This window comes from Thalassophryne amazonica, chromosome 7, assembly GCF_902500255.1.
Source record: "Thalassophryne amazonica chromosome 7, fThaAma1.1, whole genome shotgun sequence".
NCBI classification, from domain to species: Eukaryota; Metazoa; Chordata; class Actinopteri; order Batrachoidiformes; family Batrachoididae; genus Thalassophryne; species Thalassophryne amazonica.
Genome location: NC_047109.1, coordinates 25987341 through 26009474, shown reverse-complemented (window position 1 = coordinate 26009474; position 22134 = coordinate 25987341). Strand labels below are relative to the sequence as shown.

General features: G+C 43.0%; 1 protein-coding gene across 1 annotated transcript in view; it reads right to left on the bottom strand.

Annotated features, from left to right (window-relative positions):
- LOC117513725 (cytochrome b5 reductase 4) overlaps positions 1 to 20870 on the bottom strand; it is a 49476-nt gene extending 28606 nt beyond the window's left edge. The window contains exons 1-7 of the mRNA XM_034173962.1: positions 20430 to 20870; positions 13090 to 13243; positions 12738 to 12838; positions 3971 to 4055; positions 2030 to 2105; positions 1860 to 1917; positions 1568 to 1661 (exon numbers count right to left, since the gene is read on the bottom strand). Of these exons, the coding sequence (XP_034029853.1) occupies positions 1568 to 1661; positions 1860 to 1917; positions 2030 to 2105; positions 3971 to 4055; positions 12738 to 12838; positions 13090 to 13243; positions 20430 to 20513 (652 nt within the window). The 5' untranslated portion in view covers positions 20514 to 20870. The remainder of the gene's footprint in view (positions 1 to 1567; positions 1662 to 1859; positions 1918 to 2029; positions 2106 to 3970; positions 4056 to 12737; positions 12839 to 13089; positions 13244 to 20429) is intronic.
- Between the last annotated feature and the right edge of the window lie 1264 nt (positions 20871 to 22134).

Genomic DNA, 22134 nt, shown 5'->3' with positions numbered 1-22134 from the left:
GGTTTGGTCCTCTTTTGTGAACAAAGAGAGGAGGGTCCTGAAAAAGTTCAGACAGGGCTGGATCTGTGGTTAGAATATGCCAGTGTTAATAGTCTTAATCTAATCTTAATAGTTTTTTTTGATAATGTGGGCCTGGGGAGTATAGGTGATAATAACAGAGACTGAAAACTGTTGTTCTTTTTTTATATGTTGTTGCCTGTCATTTTAATAATCTGTCACACCCTCTTTCTTCTCTTAGATTCCGGGGTATAGAAGAAGTAACCCTACATAGAGGGGGTGACGTTGACAGGAAATTATGCCAACGAGAACTCTTTTGGATATATACACTGGATGCACTACAACCATCAGGTTTAAACGAGGATTTTGACATGAGTGTGTTTATATAATTCTGAAGTATTGATTTAATTTTGAACTGTTTGTGCTTTGTTTTATGATGGCCAATGCCTGATGTGTACACAGCATGGACTTGTTCTTTTTTCTTCTTTTGTTTGTTTTTTTGTCTTTCACTACATTTCCCATGATGCTCTACTGACTCAGAGTGCTTCACCATTGATTACAGGTGCCACTAATTAATAGTATTAACTCCAGGCCTGTTTGTAACATGCACTCTGCCTGATGAAGGTCTTACAGACCGAAAGCTTGCAGCTTCAGTAAAACTATTTGAACAGACCTGAAGTGTGCAGATTTTTTTCTTTTTAATTGAAAGTTTCTACTGAATCTTGCACCTTTTCAACAGATGAGCGGTGACTCTTCACTATTTCATGTTATTTTGTCTAAAAATAAATGTCTGAGGTTCTTTATGTTAAACAAGAAATGAAATAATCTGAAATAACAGGTGGATTTAATTTACAGACGAAAGGTTTCTAAAGAACCATTTATTGATTTATTTAGCTATTTTAATTATAAGTGTTCTTAACTTTTTTTTAACAGTAATCAGAAATAATGAGGTAACAACAACAAAAAACATTTCGAAGGATTTTTCTTCAGAAAACTGCTCCATAAATGAGGAGTCCTCTGACACGTATGTTTTGCACAGATCAGTGGTTTCTGTACCGTCCATTTTGTAGAGATCAGTGGTTTCTGCCACCTGTCTTCCGTGTTTTGGCCCGACGCGTCGTTCCTATTGGACAACGCAAAGGTACGTCACAGCTCAGCAAGTCGGAAGTTGGATTGGATTGAACTTTGACTCCGTCAGCCTGCTGACAAGCGGCAATGTGCGCTCCCGTCAGATGCGTCGGTTTAGCTTGGCTTTGACGTGACGCGTCTGACACATCTAAAACGCAACGCGTCTCATTGAAAATAATGCTTTTTAGACCTATTTTTGATGCATTTGACGGATTCAGTGTGAAAGGCCCATTAGACTGTTTGATAAAATGGATTCTGTGCATTTGGGGAAAACTGAGTTTGTTTTCACCTAAAATGGCTAACATGAATGTTCATCCATGTTCGCTACTGTGCACATCTGTGTCTGTTTTAAAGTATTTGCTTTTAACTCATAGACTCTTACTACCTGTACTATTACAGTTACTGTGGAAACTACAATGTAGAAAACCACATGAGTACTCACGTAAATGTACCAAGTAGGACATTTTCCCCAGCAGTACCTCCAGTCGCAAGACACCTTCCTGTAGGTCTACAACAGTACAGCCTGACCTGGGAATCTAAGAAATAACACAAAAAGCATCAAGGATCTTGATATCAGATGCTTCTTTGGTTACTCAGTCCAGCACTTAAAGTCTTTCAGTATAACTGCACCGGTCTGAAGTACTTTAACACAGCTGCAAGTATTGAATGATATCATTTCAAACATGTTCTCCAACCTCTCCTTCACCTTCTGCTGAACAACAGATACTGTTTACCTTCCGTTTGGTATAAACAACCAGATGAACAGCCATATCAGTTTGGAACCAGTCATACCTACAAGAAACAACAGAAAACAGGCACCGATACATGTGACCGCTGACTTCAATTACTCTACAACTGCCTTATTTTCATACATTTCTTTTTTGGGAAATTGTAGCCTGCATACCGAGGACGAGAATCTGCAGGAGGACTCAGTGAGGCAGGTGCAGCAAGGCCAGGTGGTGGAGGAGGTGGAATCATAGCTTCAGAAAAAAAAAGTTAATTGAAAGTGGGAATACATCAGATAAAGGAGTGACCAGCCTCTCAATATGACAACTGTTCCAAACACAATCAAGTTGCTGTCATCTACCTCATGGCTGCCATGCTGTCCAGACCGCCCTACCGTCTGCTGAATAAAGTCACTCACAAATCATTCACTATAATGTACAAATTTTTAATCATGGGAAGATCACTTGGAATGGTGTGTGATATCTTGAGAAGCAGTGACAGATCCATTTGTTGTAGAGTAAATGTTTAGATGTCTCCTGCTAGGATGACTGAGAACCTCCATCAGTACACACAGAATCCACATGTTCTGTTTCTCTGAGACTGACTGAGATTTAATGTTGAAGTGTGTCTGACACAACTGCAATCACTGTGTGTTTTTCAGATTTTTCTCTTCCCTCATCCTAACTGACCTGATTTTAAAGCTCGAACCACAAACAGATCCAATAATGCTCGAGCTTAGACATTACATTTAAAAAGATATTTCTTCACATCCCACTTTAGTTATACAGAAAAGCTACATTCAGTAAACTTATTTTTATATGGATCATCAATTAAACTTAGTCCAGAACTATAGTACAACTTTGTAAGTTATGATTAATGCTGATTTAAATGTTTTAGTTAAAATTATTATTATTATGATTTTAAGTAGTTGTAGTAGTAGTATGAAAAATGTCTTCAAAAGTGGACATTTAATCAAGGGGTGTTGCAGAGGGCACGCCCCCCCACATCGCCCTCTTTCCTTCCGGATGCACCCTTGGTTTGCAGTCTATGAGCAGGAACAATCAAGAATTTGTTTATATGAAAGAGGCAAGAAGGTTTTATGAGCGCATTTACGAAATGCCGTCCTTAGGAAGAAATTTTAGGCATATGAGGTCTGTTAGAAAAGTATCGGACCTTTTTTTTTTTTTTTGCAAAAACCTGATGGATTTGAATCACGTGTGCTTGCATGAGCCAACCTTGAACCTTCGTGCGCATGTGTGAACTTTTTCACGCTTGTCGATTGCGTCATTTCCTGGTAAGCAGCCTTTGTGTGGGACGTGTGTTGTACACTCGGCGGATTTTCATTTCAAGGAAAAAGACAGAACGACTGGAGCAGCGCCGCATCAAATTTTGCCAGAAACTGGGCGACAGCCAGGTGGAAACCATAAGGCATACTCTTGAGGCTCTTGTGACTCATAAAAACAGATCTGCATGAGTCACAAGAGCCTCATTTTCATTTTCAGGTCAGAAAAGCTGGATTTCTGGATTTATCTGGAAGAATCACACCCCCGGGATAATGGGGGTCAGTCACTGTGCTCATTGAGACCTTCAAAGCAGCAGAAATGTTTCTGTAGCCTTCCCCAGATTTTTGCCTAGAGACAATCCTGTCTTGGAGGTCTGCAGACAATTCGTTTGACTTTATGCTTGGTTTGTGCTCTGACATGCACTGTCAACAGTGGGATCTTATATGTAGACAGGTGTGTGTCTTTCCAAATCATGACCAGTCAACTGAATTTACCCCAGGTGGACTCCAGGTGGAAACAGGATGCACCTGAACTCAACGTTGAGCTTCATGGCAAAGGCTATAAACATGTGATTTCTTAGTCATTTTTTTATTATTATTTTAAAATTATTATTATTATTATTTATTTAAATCTAAAATAAAATAAATCTTTATTGTGTGTAGTATTTTAAGGGATTTTTTTTAAAAATAACGCTGCACATTAAAAATGTGAAAAAAGCGAAGCACTCTGAATACTTTCTGGATCCACTGTAAGCACTTAAATTTCTGTACTGAGATGTCTACAGCGGCAGCACACTGATACTGTGTGTGTGTGTGTGTGTGTGTGTATGTATATACCTTTAATCGCTGCTGTGGCTTTAGTGGCCATCCTGCCTACCAGGCACTCTTTCAACATTGACTCATAATTGACCCACCGATGAACCTGTGCACAAGCACATGCACATTCCCATAGTGACATAAGTAAATCCATCCAGTCACCCATCCAACCAGCCATACACTCATTAACCATTTACACAACTATATGACATTCACAAGGCATCCACTACGCCCCCCACCCTCCAAAAATGATCCCACCTTCAAAAACTAATGAACTATGTATCAGGCTCCTGCCCACGAGGGACTCCTGTTTGGTTGTGCGCTCTCACTGGCCTCCAGATTCTGAGCTTTCATTCATATCTATTCTCCTTGGTCATGCTCTATTTATGATTAGTTCTGTTCAATTTATTTCCACAATATAAGTTGCAGGGTTTAAATTTTATTTTAGTTGTTTGAAAGGTTCTGCGAGTTACACGTGACATATATATAAAAAAAAAAATACTGCATAAACATCTATGGCCACAAGATGGCATCATCTACATGGGTGACAAGGTGCTCCTGTTCACAGAATGAAGTGTCGTGATTCACACAAAGAAGAAGAAGAAGAAGAAAAAAACAAACAAGAGTAACGCACGTAACTATGGTTCTATGATTTTTTGATGACTGCCAGAAGGCGGTGCTTAACACCTGGATTATTCCATATGTGCATGCGCAGAGGTCGAGTCTGAAACCAACAAAGTCACATTCGTGGGTGTGACCTGGGTGACGTCAGGTAACAGTTTATGAGAACATGTCACTCAGCATTCATTTCCTTTGGAATTTATCGCCTAGACTCAGAGTGACAACCAACTCTGCCGGTCATCCAGAATTGATAGAACAGTAGTTACATACTGTACGTAACTCTTATTTTATTTCATTCGTCCTGACCACCAGAGGACAGTGCTTAGCACCTGGATGACCTCATACCAACAAGGTCACAAGGAATGTGCACTTACCAAACCTCAGTTGCAGACCGAAGACCCAATAATACGGCTGTCACCAGAGGGTGACGAGCAGCCACATTAACTCTGCAGAAGTGGGCAAAGTAAAGGAGGAACCCATGTTACTGCAGCACAGATGTCAGTCAGTGGAACACCTCTCAGGGCAGTCAAGGAGGTAGACATGCCACGGGTTGAATGACATTTCACTGGAGGAGGTTGACAGTCACCATTCCTTTAAGCTTGCAATATAGCATTAACAATCCACTGCAACAGTCTTTGCATGGACAAGGCACAGCCCTTCCTGTGCCCCCCATAGCAGACAAACAGAGCATCACTTCTGTGGAACTCAGCTGTCAATTCAACGTAACATCTAGGAACACGAACAGGGCACAACAGAGTAGAATAAGTGCCTGCACTATATTGTGGGGCAAACAGATTAGAGCCTGCACCAGATTATGGGGCAAAGACAGCTAAGATAACTGGCTGCTTAGCATGGAAGGCCAAATCTGTCTTTGATAAAAAGGAAGGGTTCAGCCATAGAGTAACCCCTGACCCATCAGAATTCCAGCGCACACAGTTCTCAGCAATTGACAAGGCATGGAGCTCGCGAACACGCTTTGCAGATGAAATTGCAAGGAGCAATGCAGTCTTAACAGACGACCATCTGAGGTCACTGGCTACCAGCGGCTCAAACGGTGAAGAGCATAAGCCCTCTAGGCCCAATGGAAGATTGCAGGATGGCACATGTGCAACCCTCGGAGAATGGAGCCGGTGAGCACCTCTTAAAAAATGGAATATCAGGGAGTGCGACCATATTGGGTGTCCATTCACCATAATGTGCCGAGCAGAGAGAGAGAGACAGAAAGACTAATGTCAAACAATGCTTGACGATAGCTAAGCAGCACTGGCACAGGGCAATGCTCTGGGTCTACACCCTACGTACTGCACCAATGGTTAAAAAGCTTCCATCTAGCGCACGGCATTCAGTATAGTCTGCACAACAGCTTGATCACAAGAGTTCAGCATGGAGTCTGGCCCCTCAGGGGCCACACATACAGTTGAAGACACTCTGGGTGAGGATACCAAATGTTCCCATCAAGCTGCGACAAAAGGTCCCTCCTCTGCGGGAGAGGCCAAGGCTCTCCGCTGAGAAGCATCAGAATCATGGGGAATCATGTCTTGCCCAGCCAGTACGGAGCTACTAGTAGCACTGTGTGATCGGTCATGCATATTCTGTGTAGTGTTAGTGTGATCAAGGGAAGAGGAGGAAACGCATACAATAGACAGGCTGGCCATGGGTAAGCCAATGCGTCCTGACTCAGTGGGCTGTGTGGTTCTGAGAGAGAGAGAGAGAGAGAGAACCACAGGCGACAGTGTGTTGTAGTGTTCAAGGGAAACAGATCAACTTCCGCCTTGCCAAACCTGTCCCAGATCAGTAGAACCACATCTGGGTTGAGGTCCCACTCGCCCAGTGGCGGTTTCTGATGTGAGAGGAAATATGCAGTGTAGTTCTGCATGCCCAGCAGATGCACAGCCCTGAGACTCAGCATGCGAGGCAAAGTCCACACTGGAGAAGTTCCTGGGCTTCTCTCAGGGAATGGACAGACCTGGTGCCTCCTTGATGGTTTATATGGTACACTGTCAATGTTTCCCCTCTAGGGCAGGGGAGAAATGGCTCAAAGCTAGGTGGACAGCCTGCAGCTCTAGCATACTGATGTGCTGGAGCCTCGCCCGAGGGCTCCAGACACCCTGGATCATTCTGTGGTTCCACACTGCACCCCAGCTACAGGCCAGAGGAACAACACGTGTTATGGACTCCCCAGGGGCGAAGATGTCGGAGGGACTGGGCTGGAAGATGCACAGTATTGTTTTGATGCAGTGTGGGGTTGAGGCCCAGGCTGTTGAACCAAATTTGTAAGGGGGCGCAAAGACAGGAGTCCCAGAGGTACGACTGCTGACATTGCAGTCAGATTCTCCATCAGCTGGAGGAGCAAACCGTGAACTGAATATTGTAGCCCCTGACCAATGTGGAAATCACCCATTGGTCCGAGACCAACTCCCACCACCGGTCGAGCTGTGTCTGGAAAAATGACTCATGACCTTGTACTGGGTATCAAATCATACTGTTGCGGCCCCTTGATGATTTTGAGACGTGAGCATGATGGCTCTGTCCATCTGACCGGTCATTTCTGGAAGGTCCACCTGTGGGTGGCCGAAAGATGGACTGCTGGGAGGGCTGCTGCAGTAGACCCCCGATCCCAGGGAGCACATCTGTTAGCAGCATGAAAGCCACCTGCATGTTTAGGTTGGTGCCTGGGAGTGTGCTGTAATTCGGCAAATTGCTGGCAAGACCTGTTAGCCTGAACAGCACGCTCCAGGGTCTGTTGGACTGCAGGGCTGAAAACTTGGCCTGAGACAACAGGCAGGGTGCATAGTGATCCCCTGCGTGCCTCAGACAAGGGGGATTGGGCCATCCACAGTTGGTGGACAACAACCTGCGAAGCTCTCGTGACATGTAGGCAAAAGCCTGCAGTGAAGCATCACTCATGCTATGTGTGTAAGTGTCAGCACCAGCATCTTGGAGAGACCATAAAATTGCAAGGCCAAGGTGAGACAGGGAGTTCCCCACATGACAAATTTGAGCCACTGTGTCATAGCTCTTGGTAAGGAAGTCCTCACTGACCCTACACTGAGGTCATAAGCAATGGACCTCTGGCTGGGCAGCGTCAGCGGGTGCTATAACCAGGCTACTAACAACACTGTTCACTGATGGCATGTGGTCTAATCGATATTGAGATCATCAAGCACAGATGCACCACAAGGCTGTGTCAGTTCTCCTGTTCTCTTCACTCTTTATACTAATAACTGTACAAATAATTACTGTAATAACTTTGTTTTTAAATTTTCTGATGACACAGCCATTTTGAGCCTATTTCACAAAGACTCAAGTCCAACAAAGTACTTCTCTGAAGTGAAACACTTTGTGCAGTGGTGTGATGACAACCACTTGGTTTTAAATGTTAATAAAACCAAGGAAATGATTCTGGATCCAAGGACTGTTGGGGACCATACTCCTGTGGTCATACATGGTACTCCTATTGACCAGGTCAGCTCATACAAGTACTTGGGGCTGCACACAGACAATACTTTCAGCTGGACTGTACATGTGGACAGTTTGTGTTCTCGACTCCATCAGAGACTTTATTTTCTTCGTAGACTTTGTTTGTATGGTGTCAATCAAAAAATAATGTTGTTGTTTTACCAGGCAGTGCTAGACAGCCTAGTCAGATATGGCATGACTGCCTGGTACGGCAACCTCTCTGTACAACTTAAAACAAAACTTAACAGACAAATTGATAATGCAATTGGAAAGAAACAATATCAGTCCCTCAGCTCACTCTATGAAGAGTCTGTCTTGAAAGCAGCTCAGAGGATATTGATGGATTCAGCTCATGTCCTTCACACAGAGTATACTCTCCTTCCCTCTGGGAGAAGGTATAGAGTCCCTCGGAGCAGACTGAATAGACTCAAAAATTCATTCGTCCCCATGTCCATCAAATTGCTAAACAATAATGTCTAAAATTGGAATTGTGCAATACTTATGGTGTTTCTCCTGACTTCCTGTCATGTTAATTTGTTATGGATGTGGTTGTGTTTTTACTTGTATCTGTTTGTTTTCCTTTTGTAAGGCACTTAGCATGAGTCCAAGACAAATTTCCCTGAGGGGACAATAAAGTGTATCGTATCATATCGTATCGTATCGTATAATGGCTGGTAGTGGGTGTGTGTGTGTGTGTGTTGGGGGGGGGGGGTCATTTTCTCCTCACTATATTTCACAGGATGGTGCTACCTGCTCTGTGAGAGGAACAGTAGAAGCTGCAGATAAAGAAGCAATGACTTTATCTGAGCAGATTCAGAGGCTGGGTGGTCAACTTTATCAGACAAGATCAGGTCATGGCTACCCTTTTTTGGTGTAGCAATAAGCACCTCAGCATATGAGTGCTTATGTGATTTTGGTGCCAGTGTTCTGGAGGGCATCACTGCTTCAAGCCTGGCCAGTCTAACCAATCTGTCAGCCAATGGCATAGAAACACAATTGAAGCAAAGGTGTCAGACTGACACCTAGGTATTAAAATTTATCCGGAAAATGCACTCACAGTTCAGCGGCCAAATTCAGACTGTGACTACAACTGCTGCAGGAAAGGAGCGTAAACCACTTGCAACAAGTAGTATGAATTCAAAGAATACACCAGTGGTCCGCATGTTTGGAGCAAACAGTGTAACAGGGAGCGAACACACTCCCGGCACAGCGTCCAAACTCAGTATGTGAAACAACTACTGTAGAAAAGGAGTGTAAATCATTTGCGACAAGCAGTGTAATTTCAAAGAAGACTCCAGAAGTCGAAGTCTGTGCATTTGGAGCAAACAGTGCAATAGGGAGGGAACACATTCACATCGAAGCTGTCATGTTGGCGTGGTACGGCGTGACTACATTGCGGGAAGCACACGCATGCAGCTCACTTGTGTAAAATGTGCCGGCAGTGTGTAACAAACACAGACACCAACAAATTAAACATTCATGCCACAGTGGTCAAGACAGTGTGTTATGTCCCACAGCATGACATGTCCGAGCATGTCACGCATACATTAGCGGTAACACGTTAAGCCACAATCGCTCACTCATAGGGTCAAAACAGGGTTACTCACCAAGAGCTTAAGCCACCAATCGATTACCCACAGTAAGCTGGGTTACTCACCAAAGCAGCAGCATAACAGAGGAAATTACTTATGGTCTTGCAGCCTCTAAAGGGCATGTGTGCACAGCTCCAACCAAGAAGGTTGTGAGGCTCCAACAAGACAAGCAATCCGAAAGAATTTCGACCTTCTGCTCTCCACGCAAGAGATGAAAAAAGGAATGCCGGGTGACATGCTCTTATATACTGTTGGCTGACGTCACCCAGGTCATGCCCAACGTGACTTTGTTGGTATAAAACCTGACCTCTGCACATGCGTGCATTGAATAATCCAGCACTGCCCTCTGGCAGTCAGGAGGAATGAAGCAGAACAACAGCATCAGCCTCAGACAAGGGGGACTGGGCCAACCACAGTTGGTGGACAGCAACCTGCGAAGCTGTCGTGACATGTAGGCAAAAGCCTGCAGTGAAGCATCACTCATACTCTGTGTGTCAGTGTCAGCACCAGCATCTTGGAGAGACCATGAAAGTGCAAGGCCAAGGTGAGACAGGGAGTTCCCCAGATGACCAATTTGAGCCACTGTGTCATAGCTCTTGGTAAGGAAGTCATCACTGACCCTACACTGAGGTCATAAGCAATGGACCTCTGGCTGGGCAGCGTCAGCGGGCGCTATAACCAGGCTACTAACAACACTGTTCACTGAAGGGATGTGGTCTAATCGATACTGAGTTGCAGCCATCATTGCACACAATGCCCTGCAATCCTGTGGCAAATGGGTGGAGGATTTAGGATCAGACCAGCACGTCTTACCTGCAGTAAGCTGCGTTACTCACCAAAGCAGCAGCGTGTGCGCAGCTCCAACCAAGAAGGTTGTGAGGCTCCAACAAGACAAGCGATCCAAAAGAATTTCGTCCTTCTGCTCTCCACGCAAGAGATGAAAAAAGGAATGCCGGGTGACATGCTCTTATACATATACTGTTGGCTGACGTCACCCAGGTCATGCCCAACGTGACTTTGTTGGTATAAAACCCGACCTCTACACATGCGTGCATTGAATAATCCAGCACTGCCCTCTGGCAGTCAGGAGGAATGAAACAGAACAACAGCATCAGCATCACTGAATGAGAAAATCATTCACTGTCTTTGAAAATAACTAAATTTAAGAAATGATGCTCTCCACCTGAAAGACCATACTCTGGATTAAAAAGAGGAAATTTTAAAGGATTATTAACCGACTGTGAGGTCTGCAGGGGGAAATATCAGACTGATGTACTGTCAGTGCGAAAAACACGGAGGTCTGATATCCCCGTATAGTCCGAGCAAGTGAGGTTAAGTGAGGTTATTATACATATAAACACGCAAACTTACAGTATCGCCTGAATATGAAAGTTGCTGATGGCTCGTAGTCCAACTTGTTCGCTTCACCTCCATGAAAAACTTGCTAACAGATAGTCCGGTCGTTAGCTGGTAAACTTTCAATCTGTGTGTTTTTTCAGATGCCTTTTAGATATTTATGGAGTACGTTCATGTTCATCTTGCTTTTTCTAATTGCGTATTTAGCATCTGGTTTGTAAAGAAAATACGCGTTTTGGACTGATTTTCATGGAAACTTGTCAGATACGGGAAAATATCCGACCAGTAATCAGCCAATCAGAGCATATGTAGTGTCGCAGCCATATAATAAAACTTTTTATATTCCTCAGGACTACACTTATTTGAACTGTGTGAGACAACACCACCATCAACAACAACAACAACAGGTCGGCTAAACTAAAATCAGTGTACTACATTGTAGAAATGTTTACATGAGTTTTCAAACATTTACCTCATGCATGCTTGTATGTTCACTTCCCAAAATAATCAGTTTACTCATGTTTTATGCATTGTACAGTAACAGTAATTAGCTCATTAGCTTGTGGTGGCTAACACAGTTTTTCGTTACAAATAAATAATACATCAATTTAAGTTATTTTGCTTACTGTTGCATAAAGTGGTAGCACCACTTACACTTCAGTGAAACATGTTTTTTCCTCTTCACAATGCATTTTCTCACAGATACAAATAACACTCTGGAAAATACAACCTTTAACATGTTTTAAGATTAATTAAAATCAATTTCTAGAATCCTCCATGCTGTGTAAAGAGGCAGAAACTGAGTGTAACATTTGACACACTGAAGGTCTGATTAAACATGAAATAAATGTCAATTATTTTGAAGTAAATTCATACAGTAACAAAGCAGACATTATAAGGCCCCATTCAGACTGGAGTTTCCAATCCAGCTAAAACCAGATTCAATCGAGACTGGTCTGTCTTTCAAATCTGACTCACCCTACACACTCATCCAAACTCAATTTGGCTCAAGATGTTTCTGTTTGCATGAGAGACAAGAACAACCTGGCTGTGTTTGTTTTCAAAATAATGGATAACTTGATGGATTATTTAAGCGCAGAGACTCACCTGGCTTTAAACAGGTAAATGTGAATTTGTGTGACATTTGAGAAAGGAATTAATTTAAAACCTCACAAAAGTTAACTTTTTAAGCTCATGTCATCACCCTGCAGTCTGTCACTGCAGATGATATAATTTATTACAGCAGAATTTATAATTTTCTGACACTGACACAGGTGTGTGCATGTGTCTATATGCGTTTCTGTGTGGCCATAAGAATGCTGTTTGCTTTACTGAGTACTTTACTGGAGAAATCACTATGGGCGCACGGACGTAGTTTGATGTCATGACCCCAGAGCTAGCCAGAATTAAGTCGCATTTACATTCAGACTGTGACAGATCCCGCTAATGAGCCAGAGAAAAACAATCTGGCTTAATTACGATTTGCGCACGAGCCAGACTGCAAACCCAAGTCTGAACAGGGTCTAACTGACGTATTGTTTGGCAACATAAAATGTGTCGAGGTGGAAAGTTTTTGAGTCAAGGTGTATGTAAAATTATGTCTGTTAGTCCTACTGAGGTTATTCAGGAAGTAGTCATATACAAAGTCAAACAAGCAGATTTTTTTCCTTCATTGTTACGATTACAATGCCAGCAGATTTTTTTTAAAGCGTTGCAACGCCACAGGAAAAGTCATCAGTTACACAGTAACTACTTGTTACCTGGTCAAACAGGTCAGTGCCATCTATCCCAGCTGCCCTCATCAGTTCCTCCTCTCCTCCGGGGTGGTAGTCCAAGTATGGGGTAACATTGTAAACCATACCTGAGAAAACACACAGTAAAGCAGTATTCACAACAAGGCCTGAAGCCAGTGCCTTCTACTGACAAAGGTGATAGCCATGGCAAGTCCTCAGTGGTGAGGAAGATGGTCTCTTAGCCTCTTTGACTTCCATTATGTTCAGGAACAAGCAGGATAAGTGGGATGAAGGATCCTTAGGGTCATGTCAAGTATCCTCTAATACTGCTAAATGCTGTGGCTACACTGGATCCCCGTCACAGTGCACACAGGCTCACCTCGTATGCACGTCCAGCAGTCCTCTCTGGTGTTGTGTTTCTGCAGCTCTGCCTGTGTAACTTCAATTAGGCATCCCCTGAGCCCTGTCAGATCTTGGCCACTCTTGGAAAACTTGATCCAGTCCATCAGACTGTGGCCCGGCTTTAAAGCTACCTAAGTGGATACAACAGAGGAACACAGCAGACAATAAGCTGATTGATACAGAGGAAACGTTTAACCCTCTCAGTTTAAGTGGTCCAGCCAGAGTTAGAATCAGCTGAATTACAAGTACAAGATAAAGTATTGCATTTTTTTTTAAATACACATCACCAGACAAACCATGCATCTGTTTCCTGTACTGCAATATCATTCTTGGGCTAGGTTAGGTCAGTTCTATGAGCACATAGTGGTGCTACAGTGGACAGATGGCCACTTCTGGGAGGTAGGAATGTACAAGTCATCTGCCTGGGTGGAGACAGTTCCGGAGTGTGGTGGGTGTCACACCAGTGCAGACCTGAGCTGACCATCCATTTTCTATACCCTCTTATGCCAATTAAGGGTCTCACAGGGAAGATGGAACCTATCCCAGCAGTCATAGGGCATGAGGCAGGTTTCACCCTGGACAGGACGCCAGTCTATCACAGGGCCACTTATAGACAGAAAAACACATTCACATACAGTCAAGTCAAAGTTTCCAATTCACCTAACACACGTTTTTGGATGTGGGAGGAGGCTGGATCACCCAGAGGGGGCCCACGCAAACATGGGGGAGAACATGCAAACTCCACAGAGAAAGGCCCCAGGTGGGAAGCAATCCCAGTACCTTCTTGCTGTGAGGCAACAGTGCTAACCACATCGTGCTGCCTGACTTGGATCCAGCATCTAGTAACCATCCCGCAGTTGATCTGATGAATCAAATTCACCAGATATGAAAGAATTCATCCTCAGAATATCTTTTGATATGGTGTCTTATAGGATGATCACATTTATTGATTTTGATTGAGTTAAGACAATGAGACTCATTCTTTCATCACTCAGTGCGCGTTACAGTGTCCATGTCAAGGCTTTGCATTTGATTTGGGTTCATGCTGATGAATTTGGAAGTACTTTTGGTTTAAATTTGGTCGAACTGAAGAATGGGACCTGTAGTGGAGCAGATAGCTGTAACAACTGTTCATTTCTGGAATCAAGCACCAAAATTGGTGCACATAATTTTGAGACATAACTCTTATGCAAAACAAAAACCGACTGGCCACTTGAATTTTCAATAGGCAGCCTGGTAGGGGTCAACTGAAGAATTACACAGGAGTCAAAATTAAAAGATACTCCAATCATACTGAAAACTATACCATATTATTTGTCTGATCACAAAGATTCCAAAAAGGTTATGCGGTAAAAAAAGCAAGAATGGTGACAAAGGTTAATATCAGTTTGTGCAGGGGTCAAAAGATAAGTTGCTCTGCTTTTGGGGAAAAGTGATGCAATTTAATGATTGCATTAATTCTTTGTCTTTCGGCTGTTCCCGTTAGGGGTGGCCACAGCAGATCAATCGTTTCCATCTCACCCTGTCCTCTGTATCTTCCTCTGTCACACCAACCATCTGCATGTCCTCTCTCAGCACATCCATGAACCTCCTCTTTGGTCTCCCTATTCTCCTCCTGCCTGGTGGCTCCATCCTCAGCATCCTTCTCCCTATATACCCTGGGTCCCTCCTCTGCACATGTCCAAACCATCTCAATCTCGCCTCTCTGACTTTGTCTCCAAACCGTCGCACCTGAGCTGTCCCTCTGATATGTTCATTCCTAATCTTGTCCATTCTTGTCACTCCCAAAGTGAATCTCAACATCTTCAGCTCTGCCACCTCCAGCTCTGCCTCCTGTCTTTTTGTTAGTGCCACTGTCTCTAAACCATACAACATAGCTGGTCTCACTACTGTTTTGTAAACTTTCCCCTTCACTCTTGCTGATATTCTTCGGTCACAAATCACTCCTGCCACCTTTCTCCACCCACTCCACCCTGCCTGCACTCTCTTCTTCACCTCTTTACCACACACTCTATTACTTTGAACAGTTGACCCCAAATATTTAAACTCATCTACTTTCACCACTTCTACTCCTTGTAACTGCACTATTCCACTGGGCTCCCTCTCATTCACACACATGTACTCAGTCTTGCTTCTACTAACTTTCATTCCCCTTCTCTCCAAAGCATATCTCCACTTCTCCAGACTAGACTCAACTTGCTCTCTACTCTCACTACAGATCACAATGTCATCTGCAAACATCATAGTCCATGGGGACTCCTGTCTGATCTCATCTGTCAACCTGTCCATCACCACTGCAAACAAGAAAGGACTCAGAGCTGATCCTTGGTGTAATCCCACCTCCACCTTGAATGAGTCTGTCATTCCGACTGCGCATCTCACCGCTGTCACACTATTCTTGTACATGTCCTGTACTACCCTAACATGCTTCTCTGCCACTCCAGACTTCCTCATACAATGCCACAACTCTTCTCTTGGCACCCTATCATAAGCTTTTTCCTAAGTCCACAAACACACAATGTAACTATTTCTGTCCTTCTCTGTACTTTTCCAACAGTATTCTCAGAGCAAACATTGCATCTGTAGTGATCTTTCTCTGCATGAAACCATATTGCTGCTCACAGATCTTCACCTGTTTTCTAAGCCTAGCTTCTACTACTCTTTCCCATAACTTCATGTTGTGGCTGATCAGCTTTATGCCTCTGTAGTTACTGCAGCTCTGCACATCACCCTTGTTCTTGAAAATAGGAACCAGCACACTTCGTCTCCACTCCTCAGGCATCCTCTCACTTTCCAAGATTTTATTAAACAATCTGGTTAGAAACTCTACTGCCATCTCTCCTAGACATTTCCATGCCTCCATTAGAATGTCATCTGGACCAACTGCCTTTCCACTCTTCACCCTCTTCATAGCAGCCCTCACTTCTTCCTTGCTAATCTCTTTTACTTCCTGATTTACTCTCACCACATCATCCAGCCTTTTCTCTCGCTCATTTTCTTTATTCATCAACTCTTCGAAATATTCCCTCCACCTTCTCAGCACACACTCTTCACTTGTCAGCACATTACCATGTGCATCTTTTACCACCCTAACCTGCTGCACAGCTTTTCCAGCTCTGTCCCTTTGTCTGGCCAATCGGTACAAGTCCTTTTCTCCTTCCTTACTATTCAACTTCTTGTACAGCTCGCAATATGCCTTTTCCTTTGCTTTTGCCACTTCTCTTCTCACCTTACGCCACATCTCCTTGTACTCCTGTCTACTTTCTTCATCTCTCCGACTATCCCAAAACCTTTTCACCAACCTCTTTCTCCTTATGCTTTCCTGGACCTCTTCATTCCACCACCAAGTCTCCTTGTCTTCCTTCCACTGTCCAGATGTCATACCCAGTACTGCCCTAGCTGTCTCCCTCACCACATCTGCAGTACTCTTCCAATTGTCCAAAATTGCTTCCCCTCCAACTAGTGCTTCTCTCACCTGCTCGCTAAATTTCACACACCATTCTTCCTCCTTCAGCTTCCACCATCTGATCCTTTGTTGAGCTCTCACTCTCTTCTTCTTCTTTACCTCTAAAGTCATCCTACAAACAACCATCCTATGCTGTCTAGTGACACTCTCTCCTGCTACCACCTTACAGTCTGTGATTTCTTTTACCTTGCATCTCCTATAAAGAATGTAGTCCACCTGTGTGCACCTTCCTCCACTTTTATATGTTACCCTGTGCTCCTCCCTTTTCTTAAAGTAGGTATTCACCACAGCCATTTCCATCCTTTTTGCAAAATCAACTACCATCTGTCCTTCCCCATTCCTATCCTTGATACCATATCTACCCATTACTTCCTCATCACCTCTGTTCCCTTCACCAACATGCCCATTGAAGTCTGCTCCTATCACCACTCTTTCATGCTTGGGCACACTCTCCACCACCTCATCTAACACACTCCAAATCTTCTTTCTCCTTCATCTCACAACCTACCTGTGGGGCATATGCACTGATAATATTCATCATCACCCCTTCAATTTCCAACTTCACACTCATCACCCTGTCAGACACTCGCTTAACCTCCAACACACTTTTAACATACTCTTCCTTTAAAATGACCCCAACACCATTTCTCTTTCTGTCCTCACCATGGTACAACAACTTGTACCCACCGCCGATGCTCCTGCTCTTACTTCCCCTCCACTTGGTCTCTTGCACACACAATATGTCTACCTTTCTCCTCTCCATCATATCAGCCAGCTCTCTCCCTTTACCAGTCATACTACCAACATTCAAAGTCTCCACTCTCATTTCCACCCTTCTAGTTTTCTTCTTCTCCCGCTGTTCATGGCAACGTTTTCCTCTTCTTCTTCGTCGTCGTCTTCGCCCAGCAGTAGCCCAATTTCCACCGGCACCCTGTTGGGCAATAGCACCGGTGGCAGACGTTGTTAACCCAGGCCGCGACCGAGCCGGTATGGGAATTCGATTCTGAGTCTGCATAGTTGGGTTGATTGCGTTAATAGGGTCTTAAAAAGGAATACAGTAAAACTCACTTAAACTACAAACCAGATATGTGCACTCACCGGACAAAAGCAAAAGTTCCAATACTTTTGTATGGTTTTCCATCTAATAAAAACAGTATATACCGGATTTTGTATACCGGATTTTCGTTCACATCGGACAGAACGTCCCATGTTAAAAAACACTTGCACGTACCACACAGAGTAGTCTGGGATTGTCCAGTCACAACAGGTGCACAAAATGTAGTTCAGCACTGACACTCACCGATTCGAAAAAAGCGGGAACCGTAATTCCTTGAGTAAAAGCCCAGGTGTTTATTTATTTATTTTTTTCAAATTGTGCTCAGACCTGGCGCCTAAACAAGGCAGGGTGTAATTCAAAGCCAGGGATTATTAATAAAATACTGCTTGCTGCCTGTACTGTCATACGGTGTTAAGTTTCACACTTATCCCTGGGTGTGGCAAACAACCACTTTAGATCAGACCCCTCAGCATGGCTGCGAACCCTCTCTCTAGCATGACGTGCACCTGCTCAACGACTGAGACTGCAAGAGCTGTGACTGATTCCAGTGATTAACTGCAAGAGCTGTGATTCCTCTCTCATCATATTTTAATAGTCCTTGCAGTGTGCACACTGATTACATTTTGATCATGGATCAAATACATTTGGCAGAAAAGTCCGCAAATATGACCAACTTTACAACACGGAATTGGAAAAAGACGCTCAAATGACCTGCAATTCATGGAGGAACATTTCACGTACCATACTGTTGGTTTGGAGGTTGATGATTGTATAAAGAAGTGGAGCTCGTTGAGGGCCAAATTAATCCAGAAAAACCCACTGTTCCTGCGCCAAACTGAATTAAGATTCCTACCAGCGTGACACAGAACTTTAAAAGCGTCACGTGCACGCTGACATCATTGCATGGCCACAGAGTTATGGAGTTGCAGAAGCATAAATTAGGCTTTAGGATTTTAAGGTACCACTCCACAAAAAAAAAGACTGACTCAACTAAATGTAATCTTTTTAATGCACATAATGTCCGGTGCTTATTTAAGGCAGGTGTTTGTTTTTTTTTCAGACAAATTTTGAACCAGCCATTAAATGAGGCCCTATTCAAGGTCAGGCATTTAATCAAAGACATACATAAGCCTAATTAGTGATGGGGATTCCCCGTAGATCGTTTGGCACATCCTGAATGTAACTAACCTGTTACGTATATGTATAATGGATTTTGTCTGTTTTATACATATAGGATTTTCTTAAAAAGAAAACCTGAAAGTTCAGATATAATTTGCCAGAAGGTACATCTGAGATTCAAGCCAAGATCAAATGTTTTGATGAAAGAAAATGCTTCTCTAGATTAGATTAGACAGAACTTTATTAATTGTTTGGGAAGACTCCATCAGGGAAACTGAGGTTCCAGCAGCATTGTATAGCAGCACACAGGGTAAGAAGCACACAGAGCATCAAAAGTGAAAGCTAAAAACAAAAAACAATTCGCCACTATAAATATAAATACCAGACATACTAATCAATACTGGTTTACTGGCTACTACTGTTCCTCTCATTCCCGACCTCTGTCTTCCTGTTACTCTTCCTCTCCCTGAGTGAGGAGCTGTACAGTCTGATGGCCTGAGGGACAAAGGAGTTTTTCAGTATGTTGGTCCTGTACTTGGGAAGGAGCAGTCTGTAGCTGAAGAGGCTCCTCTGGTGACTCTGATGAAGATATTGACCAGGCACAAGAAGAGGCATATGATGACTTTATGATTAATGTAGTTTTGCCCAAGTCATGCTTTTATTCATATGTGTAAGTACTGTATAATAATTATGTTCTATTTTTTATAGTTACCATAGCATTTTGTTCAGTAACCTTTTATGCAGCTGTATTCACTTTAATTGTGGGCAGCATAGTGTTTAGAGTAAGAGATGCAAACACAATGCTCTATTGTCAGGATGTAAAACATCTGATATTGCTTACACAGAACCTCTGTCTATTAAAAGCTATTGTCAATATAATAAATAATCTGTATTTACATGGCAGCCATATTTCATTTGTTGATAAATGCTTTTCATTTGAATGGTTTTGTCATTTATAAAGTGATCAGAACAGCAGTAATAAAAAGTTTATACCAGAATTCACCAAAATAGGCTTATTTGTGATATGATAATAGTTTACTGTAAAAACCAGAATGGGGGTGTGGTTTGCATATTGGCTGTAAATGTGTCAAAATACATCAAAGGAAAGTCATTGATGGCTTAAATTGTTCCCAAGACATTGTACTCAAGACCTAAAGTCAATAAAATCCCAAATTGTAGGTACAAGTACCTGCCAAAAAAAACTTTTGGGTTATATTTCTGTCAAAACTGCAACTATAAGTTAACGAATAGACAGTATTTTGTAAAACAGCTACTGTGTCTTAAGTAGATGAGCTTTTTAAATTTAGTTTGTTGTTTTGTACATGCAAAAGGTGTCCACATAGAGGCAAATCAACATTTTTTTCCTGCTGTTAACAATAAAGGTATGAGGAAGCTACAATGTTAGGTTTAAAAAACACATTTTTGCATTTTTGGGTAATCTCTTGAGGGTTACTCTAGAATTTCTATCAGAAGGGTGATTGCATCCCAAAATTTTCACTGTTAACATCTTTAGTCTTCTTTTATATACCCTAGAGCATCAAAAAACACCAATGGCGATGAGTCCTGGGGGGTGCACGGTAACCCACCCTAGCCCACGGACTATAACAGATGAACTTCTGGACTTGATTAAGTTCCTTAGGAACACTTTTGCTCTGCTGAGTGGTTGATGTCTTACCTTGTTCCTCTTGGACTCACCGGACTGACCGACCCGCTGCGGTGAGCTCGGAGCCGGGAACGACTGGGTCGGTACGTTCAGCATGGTGTAGATCCGAAACCAGAACCAAACCAGAACCCATCAACTGTGCGGCCACACGTGCTGAGCCTGCTCACAGTTCCTGTCTGTCTGTCTGTCTGTCTGTCTGTCTGTTGTTGTACGGTTCCTGACTGTCCGTTTGTCTGTTGTTGTACGGTTTCTGCCTGTCTGTTTTTGCAGCGGAACGCCGCTTAGCTAACACCACAGGCTACGCTAAGCCAGCAAACAGCCCAGAATCGTCAGTCATCTTGTTCAGTGTCTAAATTCAACGAACTCAAATAATTAACAAGCCAGATCGCGAGAGTCCACAAGCTCCTGTCACTGTAGTTCCGGTACCGTGTAAAAACTACAATAACTGTCGCATCTCTGACGACAGTCAACAAATGATGTCAGCAAGGTGCGTCCTGTGTTGCCAGATCTTGGCAGAAAAGCAAGCAATCACGTCTGTGAAGCCAAAACCAAAAGAAGGAAGGAAGGAATAAATAACCAGTCAGTCTGATTTAGTCTGATGAACTATTTTTATGATGTTCCCCCTTTTCCCCATTGTTAAGCACACAAAAGACTCCATATAAATTGAGGCTGACCCCCCCAAAAAGTAAGACGTGGTTCTCTATCTTTTGCATTCTGAGAAACAAACATTTCTCAAAAACGTGTAAAAGTTTGAGTAACTGGGCGCAAGGTAGAGAAAGTTGGATTGATTACAGAAACCTGGTTACAGCAGGATGAATATGTTAGTTTAAATGAGTCAACACCCCCGAGTCACACTAACTGTCAGAATGCTCGTAGCACGGGCCGGGGCGGAGGATTAGCAGCAATCTTCCATTCCAGCTTATTAATTAATCAAAAACCCAGACAGAGCTTTAATTCATTTGAAAGCTTGTCTCTTAGTCTTGTCCATCCAAATTGGAAGTCCCAAAAACCAGTTTTATTTGTTATTATCTATTGTCCACCTGGTCGTTACTGTGAGTTTCTCTGTGAATTTTCAGACTTTTTGTCTGACTTAGTGCTTAGCTCAGATAAGATAATTATAGTGGGCGATTTTAATCCACATAGATGCTGAGAATGACAGCCTCAACACTGCATTTAATCTATTATTAGACTCTATTGGCTTTGCTCAAAAAGTAAATGAGTCCACCCACCACTTTAATCATATCTTAGATCTTGTTCTGACTTATGGTATGGAAATAGAAGACTTAACAGTATTCCCTGAAAACTCCCTTCTGTCTGATCATTTCTTAATAACATTTACATTTACTCTGATGGACTACCCAGCAGTGGGGAATAAGTTTCATTACACTAGAAGTCTTTCAGAAAGCGCTGTAACTAGGTTTAAGGATATGATTCCTTCTTTATGTTCTCTAATGCCATATACCAACACAGTGCAGAGTAGCTACCTAAACTCTGTAAGTGAGATAGAGTATCTCGTCAATAGTTTTACATCCTCATTGAAGACAACTTTGGATGCTGTAGCTTCTCTAAAAAAGAGAGCTTTAAATCAGAAGTGCCTGACTCCGTGGTATAACTCACAAACTCGTAGCTTAAAGCAGATAACCCGTAAGTTGGAGAGGAAATGGCGTCTCACTAATTTAGAAGATCTTCACTTAGCCTGGAAAAAGAGTCTGTTGCT